The 13,734-nt window shown below is 36.2% G+C and overlaps 1 protein-coding gene across 1 annotated transcript in view; it reads right to left on the bottom strand.

The window, feature by feature from the left end:
* MRVI1 (murine retrovirus integration site 1 homolog) overlaps positions 1-13,734 on the bottom strand; it is a 30,545-nt gene that overhangs the window by 13,991 nt on the left and 2,820 nt on the right. Inside the window, exons 2-9 of the mRNA XM_010145257.1 lie at positions 9,921-10,021; positions 7,169-7,236; positions 5,351-5,524; positions 4,283-4,360; positions 3,826-3,875; positions 3,363-3,404; positions 2,490-3,077; positions 1,965-2,043 (exon numbers count right to left, since the gene is read on the bottom strand). Of these exons, the coding sequence (XP_010143559.1) occupies positions 1,965-2,043; positions 2,490-3,077; positions 3,363-3,404; positions 3,826-3,875; positions 4,283-4,360; positions 5,351-5,524; positions 7,169-7,236; positions 9,921-10,021 (1,180 nt within the window). The remainder of the gene's footprint in view (positions 1-1,964; positions 2,044-2,489; positions 3,078-3,362; positions 3,405-3,825; positions 3,876-4,282; positions 4,361-5,350; positions 5,525-7,168; positions 7,237-9,920; positions 10,022-13,734) is intronic.

Consider the following 13,734-nt stretch of genomic DNA (forward strand, 5'->3'; position numbering starts at 1 on the left):
TTTGTAACAGAGCACGGTCTTTTATCAAGTCTTAAACCCCCCCCTGCCAATACGAACCATTTATAGTGATGAATTTACAACATGTACTTGTTTCCGTTGCATGTTCATCGAAATAGGACATAAAGGTTATAATTACATTCTCTACTTCTGTCACTTTCATAAGGACCAAGACACAGGGTTTTTTTTAAATTCATGTTACTTAACTTTTTAATCTTCATTTTATATAATTTAATATATAATAATCCCCTTGCCTCCTTCTACCTTACCAGAATTTAATGAAGGACTCTCCTACAGGGAAATCAGTTCCCCAGTCTGAATCCCAGACTTGGGGAGATATTTTTGTACAGCTTTCCTGTTCATTTAGCATAGCAGAAAGATGTTTAGACTTGAAAAAAACAACTAGTGTGAAAAGCTCAAATTTTGTAAATGTGGAGAGCACTAAGATGGAAAACAGAAAACAATGGGAGAGTCCTTCTAGCTACATTTTAGTTCTATGTATTTCCCTTATATTTGAAAATTCCAGTATTTACATAATAACAGTCATGTGTGTTCCCATAAAAAGCCAGCCTGGCACCACACTGTCTCCAGGTCTGACACATCCCACGTATCTAAACCTCTGTAGATGCACAGTTGTGTTTCCTCTGATGATCATCATAACCCAGCATTGACAGCAAACACCATGGGGTCAGTATATTTGATTCACAGTAACAGGCTGGTAAAATGGCAACTATTTTACACTTTCAAACAGAACCTGCTAAATAATTTCTGGGAAATTATATATTAGCAGAGTAACAGGAATAATATTGCCATATCTAAGAATCCAAAGATATAATCACTAAATAGAGGAAGAGGACAAGAAGTCTCTTTTAATCCTGTTTCATCCAGACTGAATACGAGTTGGTTTCCAGAGGTAACACAGAAATGTAGCACCTCAGAATTCTCCCTGTGTAACAGAAACTTTAAGACGTTATGAAACAGTCCCAAAGCAAAATGAACAGTATTAGGACAAATAGCATCAAAGAGGCTCAAGTCTTGGACAATCAATTTCAGCTCCTTTCATATTAAATATCTGTTTCAGTTAATGTTGTCTTAAAAACACTCTAATCAAGTTTTGACTTAACTATTTCAAACAAATACACAGTATTTATTTAAATATTTTCAATTGATCACTTAGCTATTTAGTTTTTCCAGTTGTTGAATTGTCCTCAGGATTATATCTTTGCTCTTTGTTTCTATTCTGAATCTTTTTAGATGTAGCCTACAGGCATCAGATCTCATTTACTTGTGTTAGACTGGAAAAAACCACATCTGGTAGTAGATTTCTGGTTCCTCATTTATGGAGAGTTTTAAGCCTTTTCCTTATTAAAAATCAAAAACTGAGCTAAAAAATCCCCCACTTATTGCAAGACATATTTTCCCAATCCTTCAATCACATTCATGTCTCTTCTCTGGCCTTACTCTTACCTATCCACATTGACACAGAGCTGTGGACAGAAGTGAACATGCCGTTTCAATATTTGTCACAGATATACTAAAATGAAACAGCAGCAATAAAGCATTCCATCTCTTATTTATACTTTCAAGGATCAAATTCACCATTATGGGCACAATGTCTCATGGAGGTCACATCCATTCAATCCACCACTGCTGAAACTTTTCTCAGAAAGTCACTGAAACTTGAGGCAGTTCTCCATCTATTAAGTACAAGCTGGACTCTGTTCCAGGAGTGCATCTTTTCATTTGGTTGTAACAATACCTACAGTATCTTCTTGGCTCACATCATCAAGAAATTCAGGTACTTCCATTATTGGTCTCTCTTATTCAGCATTTACTGCCTTTCTCCACAACTGCTTTATTGCAGCTACTATTGCAATTGAAAACTTCTTTTTTTCCTCCACATTAGTCAATAAAAAAAATCAGTATATAACAAACAAACATGCCTGCCAGCATTTATGATACTGCACCTTTTTCCTGTTCAGCTGCTTCACTAAGTTCTGGAAGCTTAAATCCAACTAAATTCTGATTTCTCATCAAAATATGCTCCTGTTAAGAAAAAACAGTAACATTTCTAAGCAACTTAACTAGAAAACTCTATTTAAATATCTCTGCCACGCAAACACTAAATATACCATTTATGCTAATTAATAAACATATGGAAGAATTCAACCTTGTTATCTTATTTCTCCTTCTACCATCCTGAAGAATCTGGGGGCCAAAACCTGCATGTGCAAGAATGTAGGCACATGCATATTGAAGATAACATATTTGAAGAGAACTAAGAAACAGCATGATTCCATGGAATTTAGTTACAGGTTACAATCTACTGAAGCTGCAAAGCAAAAGCACTATGCAATTCTATATTGATTTTGCTGGAACTATTTCCCAGTATATTACTGTATGTTTCTTGCAACGATAGAGCTAAGCAAGTTGAAAGTTCAGTAAGCTATGAAATAACTTTAAAAAAGGCACAACTGCTGACTAGGACTCACCTCTCTGAGCTTTGTCAGTTTCTGCATTCGAACTGGTTGAACTTGGATTTGAAGGTCTTTGAATGCTTTTAATTGATTGCTGGATTTATTACCAACAACAAAGCTTTTATCTTCCTCAGATGGTGATTTTAAAGGCGTTTTATCTTTCTGTCCAGGCTCCAAGCTATCCCATGATACAGCCCGTAATAGAGGAGGACGCAGTCCACACAGTTTAAACTCCGGTTTACTTGAAAGTTTATAGTCCCTCATTTCTGGAATTTTTAGCTTTGAGTCTATATTTCCTATTCCTGGTCCTGGTAAATGGGTTCTTAAAGGAACATCATTTTCTTTTGCTTTCTTGAGGAGTGATTTTCCAAGTTCATTTTCACAAATATTCATGCAAGTGTTAAGAGACATTCTGCCACCATCACCACCTGAAGGGGTGCATTTAGGTAAAGTATCCATATGTTTACGTGGATCAAAGTTTTCTTTTTGATCTGAGAGTTTTTCTTTGGAGGTTTCAAAACCAGCAGAACGAGGAACCAACCTTCCCTGAGAAATCTTTCTTTGATCATTCTGCCTTCGATCAATTAATCCTTTAGCAGCATTCTGAAAGTAGAGGGAGGCACATAAGACAGAGAAACAAATGCAAATTTCTCTTTTCCCTGCCCAAGAACAGATTTTCACTGTGAAAAGCCATTTTATTTTCACTGGCATTTGCTTTTAAACATGTGCAGTTGACAAAAAACCTGCATTTGCGGGTGCTTTACAATTTCTTAGTGCAGTATCATTTTTCTTTTCACTCGGTGGACAGTCTTTAAGTCATATAAATGGTCATATCTCTGCTAAGACAAACAGGCAGATTCTGTTCAACAGTTAATGTGAAACACTTACTTCTGCAGTTTGCCTGTCATCCTCTTTCACGGTTCTGTTATTCTAGCAAAAAAGGAAGAAAAAAGTTGCCTTACAAGGTTATCTTTCACATCTATGCTGCATGTGTTAGATATAGATATTAATGAAGAAGCTTCGAATCTTAATTTTTACACTGCTTGTCATGTTGATTCATGAAGTGATTTTAGGGATTATTTTCTTCCATAGATTAGAATATCAGATCTTTTTCCATTTTCTACACTTAACCGATCTCTGTGATCCTTCAGTGCTTGTTACCTCATGTTTTTTTGACTTCAGAATAAACATTAGTCACTCACTCTGCAGAAAAACATGTATCAATAATCCAATCTTGGTATAAAATTGTATTCAAAACATTCCATTTTCCTCAGGGCCTAACAGGACAGCACAGTGTAATGTAGTACCGTAACAGCTGCGTAACTGTGCAGACCATTCAGCTCTTTCTTACCTGCCCTGGAGGTGCTGACTCAACACTAGTGGTTGTGCATGCATCAGACCCTACAAAGACACACATAATTAGGGCATATTCTGATGTTCTGCTCAAAGATTTTACTACTACAGCATTAATAAACATGTGCATGCACAGTTCCATGTAATATATTAAGAACAAAATTTAAGTGTGAAAAATATTATTCAAAAGGGAAAAAAATTTTTTTAATATACTGAGAGTTCATTAAAGCTTCTCAAAACTCCATTATTAAAAAGAATACAAAAACGCAACACATAACCTAATAGCACCACAGGAATGAAAATACAATAAAAATATACATGCATTGTGGGCATTCATTGTCATATTCAGGAAGGGATGGTTGAATCTACAGATTTTGACTTCTCAAGAAATATTAAAAATACATTTTTTGTGAGCTTTTGTAAGTTCAAGTTTGAGCCTGCATAGATCATTTTACCTGGTGAAACCGGAGGAGTGAGAGAGTTGCTCCGAGATGTTACTGGTGAAACTTTAGGACTAAGTGTAGGGGAAACGGCTTCATTAAAATAAAGATAAAAACAAACAAACAAGGTAATTTTACTTTCTAGGCTTGTAGTTTCCGAATTTTTAAAGTTTAGATGAGATTAAAACATGAATCTCATAGTCATCAGTCATGTGTTTGCCCAGAACCTGACAAGTCATTTTTACTTGGCAATTAGGAACTTCGAGTTTCTCTCTCATATACCCATCATAATACACTAATACAAGTCTGTAGATGCACAGAATCATTATTCTCCTCAGTCTTCTGATTCTGTAAGCACTGCAGAGAAGTAGACACAAGAGAAGCATTCACAAGGCATTTAGGAAAATAAAAAAGGAAAATTTAATTTTAAAAAGTATAGGTATTTTTTCCTCCAGAAAGTGTCAAGCCAATTTTAGGACTGAACATTGTTTTGAATTGGCATTTCAAAGCTAAATGAAAGTCCTTATTTCATGATAAAACGGCATTTTGTCCTAGTTTTCAAACACTTCATATGAGGAGAAAAAATAAATTTCAACTGACATTCTAGTACAGAAGAATTTATTCTGCTGTTTTTAAGGAGGTTCTGGTCCATTTAGCTTTGTTTCTGACTATGTTCAGAATAAAAGCCTGTGAAATTATGTCTGGGGGGAATGTTTTTTCCACAGTATGAATCTTGCCATTAAAATTTAATTTTACGTACAGTAGGTACTTTAGGAAGAAAATCTTCACAAACAGCTATTTGTGACCATTTTTAAGATCTCAACAGAAATACTTCATGCTTTCCTGTTACAGTGTTTGCAGTGTGTCTTTCAGGCACTTAACTTCACCCCGTCATCCACTGAACAGAGATTGGTCATTTCTGTTTTATATGGAATTGTGAGTCGGGCCAGAGGGATTCTGACCTTCCAGTTAACAAAGCACATGTATATGATAGCAATGTGTGCATTACAGTAGATGCTTGTTGGTGCTTTTGCAGATCTTTGAAGCAGAACATAAAATCTTGTTTTCTGAATCTGCACCTACCTGTGGGTGACTCTGGAAGGCTGCTTCTTGACTTTCTGCCTCTGCGCATTAGAAACCTCTCGCTCACTTTCTTGGCTTCTTCTAGTAATTCAAGGTTCTTCTTTTTGTCTTCCTCTGATATTTTGACATCTGGTAGCTGATCATTTACCAGATCAATCACATGACCGCAGTTGTCTGCATATAAAACATCAGACTTAGAGCTGTACCTCATATTTCCAGACATGCTGTGATTTTTCAGAGTAACAAATACAAAATATATCTATAAATTTAGCTTTGAGCTTGCATTTAGCAACATTGTCTGCTCATTTCTAATGTTGTTTCTAATATTCTCAAGTTTAGATCAAGTCAACAAAAACAGAGATAACCCACTACGAGGAAGTCACTATGATCAAAGATGCTCTGGCTTTTCCAGCTGTGTCCCCAATACAGAGCTCTGTTTTCAGCAAAATGACATCTGGAAAGGTTTCTTTTAGAGAACCCTCTCTTTTTGCTAACATCTAGGGAACAGGTGACCAACCAACCAGTCACTACCCCCAGAGGTAAACTATCCAACCAGTATTTTACCTGTCCAGTTGGCCACCCATCCAAATCATAAAGTCCTAGTTTGGAGATCAGATTTGGCAGGGAAGCCAGGGGGCTGGGATGGGAGTAGCTCTTGCTGCCGCATCTCTGAATATAGAGGGATAATAATTCTTTTGTACAAGTCTGATTTTTCTAAGTACAGAAAAGATGCCTGTGTTTCAAAATGCCAAAGAACTAGGCTCCTTAGCGATAGCAGAATGGGTGCTTCCTTTTAAAAGCCTCTGGAAGTATTAGAAGAGTCGCCTGATAAGCTTGGTTTTAAGTCTGTCACAAAACCAGTATTTTTTTCTTATGTTATGCAATGATCACACAAGTCTGTGATTTTACACACAACTGTTTTCATGCACAGCATAAAGCTGTGGCAATTTGCTCAAATGAAGTTCATGGCTGTGAGAAATTAAGATAGTTGTAAAGATAATTTTAAAAATTTTTCCTAAATTTCTGATTACCGTCTGCCCCTCCCATTTTAGTAGGAGGTCTCATATGCTTATTCTCTCACACTTTACATGGGGTAGTATAAACTTTCGATCAATCCTTTTACTTTTACTTTACAGGAAACACGTAAATGGAGACAGGTTACAACCAAAATGCAAATATTTCAAGATTAAGAACTGATGGGAGCTTTGCCACTACGAGCATTTATCTCGGTTTGGAGCACTCGGAAATACGCATCCACATCTTGAACAACAATTTACTCCACATGTAGCCTCCAGAAAACTAGTAGAACTAATTATGTGGTAAGAAACTCATTATGAAGTGAAGAAATTGTGAAAATCTTTCCCTGGACAGCTTGCTTTCATTTAAAGTTTAACCCGACGTGAGAGCCAAATTAAATAACTTGAGACTCTTCAGTGTCTGTTAAACTGCTTGCTAAAAAGCTGCAGTTTTTCAAATGTAACAAAACCAACATTACTGAACAGTATTTTTGCATACAAGAATTTTAAGCATGTCTTTCTCTTAACATTCCAAAAATGTTAAGCTAACACACTAATCTAGCAACTTTATGAAACTAACATCACACATATTTCCCTGCGTATGTTTGCACGCCATCCACTTAACGATCATAAGCTCATGAACCTAATTCACCGTGCCAGCAGCATTCGCCGTGCGTGCATTACGGACACTACGCACAGGAAAAAAGCTGTAGGCAATACAGTCAGACTCTGTACTTAGGTCTTATTGCATGTCACGTTTTCTGAGAAAACACTCTATCTTAAATGAATAATCACTTCTTACCCACAGAAGTCAATGAACTGGAATTCCTAGTGGTGCGGTTAGAATGTCTTCTATGAGGACTACGAGGGCTAGAGAGAAAAATGAATAAACAAAGATTATGAGATTATGCCACTCAAAAAAAAGTAGTTCTACTTCTGTATAAAAATTTAACATTAAAAAGAACTCACTTTGATTAAAAAAATGAAACAAAATTATTTATTGCTGACTCACTTCCAAAAAACTGAAAAAATGGAAGACTGCAGAAAGAAAATTATAGAAATTGATCTCACAAAGGAGTTCTAACATTTGCTGATAACCTCATATACTGTGAACTTCTCATTTCTCAGAAAAATTACATTACTTTAGTTCATTATCATGTCTTAAACCTGATGTAAATATAATGCATTGAAAACCTCCCTGTTTAGTCTTTGTAAATTGTTAGTGCTTCTTAAACTAAGTTCTATGACTGAAATAATTTCTTAGGCTCCCATATTGACACTTCTATACAGCAATACGGGAATTTTCTGGATTGTAAACCAGGTGGAAGTCTCAAATGACTGCAAAAAATTAAATGCTGATCCAGCAAATAATCCTGCTTTCAAAAGACTGCATTGTAATTCTGACTCTTAAATAATCTTGCAGTTTGAAGAAGTACACTTCAAAAATACAAGCAAATTGTAGAATAGATTTATGACCAATACTTTCTGATTAGGTTTTTTCCCCCATATTTTGAGTCTAAAGGCAGGTCAATAAAGGTCATTTAAAATCTCAGGTCAAGAAGTATGCTTTATTAAAAAACTGAAAATAACCTTAATTCAGCTGAAAATTCAATTGAAGTTTTCAACTTCAAACAGGATTATCATCTCCGTTCAACATCTTACTTTCACGTATGCTTAATCTCAAGGTGGAATTCTTGCCTTGTCTACCTGGACAGGCCCAAACATCTGCTTCAAAACTCACTCTACTAGAGCATTCAAGCTAGACACTTAAGTTGTCCAACCGCCTAGCTTAGAAACATTACCTACTTGAATTTTCAACTGATACTTATTTTATTTCACAAGATCAGGAATATGGTCCTATCCCAGTTTCCAGGTGCTACAGAATTTTCTTTTGCAGCTTCATCCACACAGTAAGGACGACTGAGCAGATGCAAGGGAGAAAGGGGAAAAAAAAAGAAAAAGAGAACTGGAAAAGCTGCCTACATTTGTTGAAGCCGTTTTTCATATTAAAAAAAAAAGTCCAGTAACTCAATTTCTGATGCTTTCAACTTTAAAAGAACCGAGCATATCTAAATTGGCTTTAGAAGAAAAGTTTAAAGATGCTGGCTAATAATATGATGATATTCCAGCATATCAGAATATTATCTTATAAAATAGTTAGCCAGCAACACCAGACTACCAACAATTTTTGTAAGGAAAGAAACAATATACAGTAACAGTAGCTCTACCAACATCACCTTATCTAAAAAAGAATGTGTTAAGTCAATATCAAGGTAATATACACAAGACCAGAAAGAAGATTTATTCTGAAATACATATAATATACTAAACCTGTCAAAAGAAGATAAGAAGCATTTTCAGCAATTCATAAACTATGAAGTATAAAAAAAATAAAGAAAATACCTGCAAAAGGCAAATTGCAAAGTATTTTTATGATCATAAGCCTTCCTTGGAAATCTTCTGTCCTCACAAATAAGTCTTATTACACAAACTGTCATACCTTGCAAGTCCATCTTTTGCCAAAAACCTTCCTTCTTCATTAAAACACACTTCAGAAATTTAGGGATCATGTAAACAGATTATTTTTAAGAGTTGCTTAATTTTCCTTTCAATAGACAAAACGATTACAACAGATTGCAATTATTGCTACAATGTTTATTTTTCAGCATAATACTAAGAATACTAAGGTATACACATCTGTGAGTGTCAACACTGATAGCTGACCATACCTTGAGGAACTTAAAAATTACTGGTTTGTAAACACTAAAGATGTAAGTTTTAAAAGGACTGATTTCCTTAATCTACATAAATCTGCAAAATTCTTACTGGTTCAGTGGAAATCTGTATGATTAAGGCAGCACTACTAGTGCATATCTAATTAGTAGGCCAGAAACAAGGATTTAGCTACTGAATTGAAAACATTTCCAGGGGGTGGGGGCGGAATACTTCAGGAAACACAAAAATGCTCGATTGTACTTTTTTTTGCCTTAGTTGATCATTGACTGAGTACACGTAAAGGCTGAAATTCGGACAGAAGGACAGCATTGTGCATTGCCATGCACGGAACAGGAGGAATCCAACTGTCGGTCATCCTTGTAGCAGGTGCAGGACTGTAGCACACACATGCACACCATTATGTCTACAAAAAGATCTGACCAAGCAATTTTTACCTCGTCAGGCCGTATTTTATTTGTTAGCAAAAGGACAGACTTCAACACTTACAGCTTTTTGTCCAAACTATGCAAAACTCTAATTTAAATTTTTGGTTTAGTTTCAAATTTTGTAATTCTGAAAGATAAGAAAGTTCATGTAAATTTAAAGTATGCTGAGTCAGGTTGGCAGGCTTAAATCTCTACCCTTTCAGTATCAATTATATTCCTGTCTGTCCCCACTCTCCCCGCTCATCAAAATGCAAAGACAATGCAATCTAACTAGAAATAGAGATACAACAATAATATTTTAATACAATATACATTTTAAAGTAATATTTTAGAAACACGGCTCCTGGAATTACTGTAGAATTTATCAGTACTGGTAATTGTATTATATAGTACCTGTTAACCAGATTTTTATCAATTTCTACATCTGGCGTAACAGCATTCTCTGGAAGAACAATGGAAGGTGCACTGCATGGTGTTCCTTCAGCAGTAGTGTCCTGCATGGTTTGTGACAAACAAAAATTTAGTTAAACAGAAATTCAAACCACCGAATATTGATGTTCTGTGTGGACATTAATGTGTATTGCTCAATTTAGCTAAAAGAGAAGATGATTGAACTAATGGAGAATTAGCTCTTACATAGTGAAATGAATTAGAGGCTTATACTTAAAAAGCTAAAAAGAGATGATGGAGACAGGGGATATCTGTTTTCTTTACAACATTTTAATGCATGCAAGCTAAATTCAATAAGAATGGAACCAATGTGAAAGCTTTAAATAGGTAGTCAAACTGATTTTTCACACAGCAAACCATTTCTCTGATGAAATACATGCATAACACTTCATGAACTCATGAGCTGCGTGCAAGAGCAAAAAGCAGCTATGTCTAACATGGCTAAACTAGGCACACGAACCTTCCAAACAGTACTAGTGTGCAATGAAAGCTTGAATAACTGCAGTATTAAGTGTACACATGCTATCAAAAAACCTCCAGAAAATAATAGGCTTAACTTGTTAGTGCTCTACATGATTTTCCCTCCCATTAATTGGAAAATTAATTTTTAAAAAAATAACAGCAATTCTTAATGAAATAGAATAAAATTTTAAGTGACAAAAGAAATTGGCACTGAATATCAATATATGCTTGCTGCCTTTAAAAATACGAGAACTTGTCCCAAGAACTTAATCCCATACCTCCTAGCACAATGATGCCAACAGCCTAAAGAGAAGGAATCTGTTTCTTTTGAGATATCTCAAACAGAGATGCATAAAGTTGGAAGAAAGAACTGTGGATTTCTCACATGTAGTTATTACGTCTACCCCATATACTACATTCAGATTCACAAAACCCCCTCAATCCCTGTTGAAAGGCTAACATAAGCAATCTGGTGTTTATAGCCAGTCAAGAAGTTGAAAAAAGTGATTCACATAAAAATCATGCAGAGGGGGAGGTGTAGGCACCTGTTAGAAGTTGCAGCTCCTATTTTAGAGTACAGTCTTGAGGTAAGTCGAATGTATCATAGCAGTGTGAGTGTCTACAGCTAGAGGGAAAGCTTCCCCAAAGTGACAGGGGACTGCCATCATTCAACCTGTAATACTTAAAGATTCATTTGTAAATTCTCAAATCCTAGTTGTTCCTGCTAGGCACTGGTAGTACAAATATCTTAATTTTAGTTATTTGAAGTCTAAATTTCTTCTTAAAACTACATCCCAAAGTTTCAACTTTGGTTGGCACTGGATTAGAGAATAGAAATAGAACTAGACTATTTCAGTTGGAAGGGAGCTACAATGATCACCTAGTCCCACTGCCTGACCAGTTCAGGACTGACCAAGTTAAAGCAAGTTGTTAAGGGCATTGTCCAAATGCCTTTTAGACACTTGACAGGCCTGGGGCATCCACCACCTCTCTAGGAAGTAACACCTCTGAATTTCCTAAAAGGCTACGTTTGCTGCCCATGGCACAAATCCACTTACATTCAACTATAATAAACATAATTAACTGAAATAGTACTTGCTGTCAAATTTGCTTACTCCTTTTATGAATGTTTACTGACTAGAGGTTGACCCAAGTGTAATGAATTAAGAAAAATATTTTAGTAATATTCATTTTATAGGCAGGTAATAAAAAGCTGTTATAGAAGCACTAATATAGGCTTTTACAGAAAGAAGCATGTAATAGCTCATAGTTTAACACATCAACATTTTAGAACAGAGAAAATGAATTCATTTTGATTATTTGAAAAGCATCAGCGTATAATCGTTTCAGTGACCTACAGTCACGTGGAAAAATTAGTGTAGTCCTAAGGTTTGTTACAATGAACAAGGAGCCAAGACTATAAATCGAAATGGAATTACACACATCCAGAAAGCTAACAGTTATATAGAATTCCTTTCAACGTCTCTCCCAGTGCTGTATTTTGTTCTCGTTGAAATAATGTACTTTGGTAAATTCAAAGAACTCTAGAAGCACTTTGAAAATGGTATAATAAAATATATAGCATAACCCTTCTTCCTCTCAAAGGCAATAAAATGTTTTGGTTTGGACATCTGATTCAGGATTCTTGATTCTATTGTATATAGCTTTTTTAACTAAAATAAATACATTTCATGCAGCTCTTCTATACTCATAATTCTCATACGACATTCCTTAGCAAGTTCAGATTGTCAGTCACAGGAAAACAGGATGGGAAATATGCCAGAAAAATATGAAGATTTAAGCTTAAGAAAATTATCCTTGTAATACTGAAAACCTTAGAATGTAAAAGCATGACATATGTCATTCAAGTGCAAAACTGACACTGTTTGCTAATAGTTTGAAAGCAATATTTGGTAGTATTCTTCAAAATATTACTAAGTAGCAATGTATTTTGTCTGGTAACTAAATACCAACGTATTTTGTCAATGACAAAAACTCAGGTGACTGTCCTGCTTGTCAGTCAAAGCAGCTGAGCACACTTGCACATTGTTTATACTAATCTCACAGCTGCCAAAGAGCAAAAGCTTTTGAATGGTGTAATATCAGCCTTAAGAGTCCATTTTAGGACTCTATGAAGAGCTCATGAAAAAGAAAAAACCAAGAAAAGATACAGAAAAAGGCTATAGCCAAGGCTAGTTCAGGTCAGCTGGAATATATGAATCTCAGTCAGCAGCTACAGCAGTTCAACAACACAGGTGCAAACTCATGCCTCCTATTGTCCAAACCTACTGTAGATTTGTGTAGGAGAGGGCCAGGAAGAGCTAGAGTGGGAAGTTCCTTACAGGGCCAGCTGGCTTGAATCAAAAGAACTCTTCACACTCTGAAGAGAACCCAGGCTGCTATACGCAGATCTTGGAAGAGAAGCTTTAACAGGAAGCCTAAGGTCTCTCACAGTTGTACATCTGCACAAAGATGATACAGAAGTTTTCCATCACCCTTCCGTTGCTTGCCCAAAACTGCCTTCTCCCTGTTAGCTTCCAGACAAATCTGCTCTTCAGCTGTTCCCAACAGCTGCCCGGTCTCCTAGCACCAGTGACTGCCTGCTACCAAGTCTTCCTTTTTCTCTCAGCCCTTCCTCCCATTAAAACGCAGGGTAAAACAGGTAAAACTGACTCCGCCTCTATGGCTCCTGTGGGAACTCATCCATACGCTCTACAAAGATGATCATGTGCCATCTAGTCTTCAAGGAGGCTTGTGCAGGGCTGAGAGGATGGCACATGTAGCTTGGTCCACAACGTAAGACCCAAGAGGCTCAGAGATACTCAGGTTGGATAGGATCTGCAGATGTCCTGGCTGTTAAGCTCTACCAAGCCGTCACTAGACATACAGGAAAAGCATTTTTAGATGTTTTATAATCCAGCCAGATTTGGACAGATTAGAACAGTAAGGGGAGGGGGGAGGGAGGGGGCAGGAATCCTCTGCCACCTGGCCATATTCTTAGAAGTTAATGAAAAGTCTAGACTGCATTTCAGAACAAACTCGGCCTGAAACAGTCACTTAGGAGAAAGACCTCAGAACAGTTAAGCATCTCAGAGCAGTCTTTTGAGTAAGATGGGATTTTAAATAAGCTTAATTTTAGATGTTTAAGTGCTAAGCTTAGAGTTTAGCAAGTAAGGTAATGAAGTTCAATTGTAACTGCATCTAGTTGAAACAGGAGAACAAAGCAAACATGGGACATCTTCAGAACAAAACAGACCACATGCAGCAATTTGGCAAAGGTACGATACAAACTTCA

Source organism: Buceros rhinoceros, unplaced genomic scaffold (assembly GCF_000710305.1).
Source record: "Buceros rhinoceros silvestris isolate BGI_N320 unplaced genomic scaffold, ASM71030v1 scaffold1871, whole genome shotgun sequence".
NCBI classification, from domain to species: Eukaryota; Metazoa; Chordata; class Aves; order Bucerotiformes; family Bucerotidae; genus Buceros; species Buceros rhinoceros.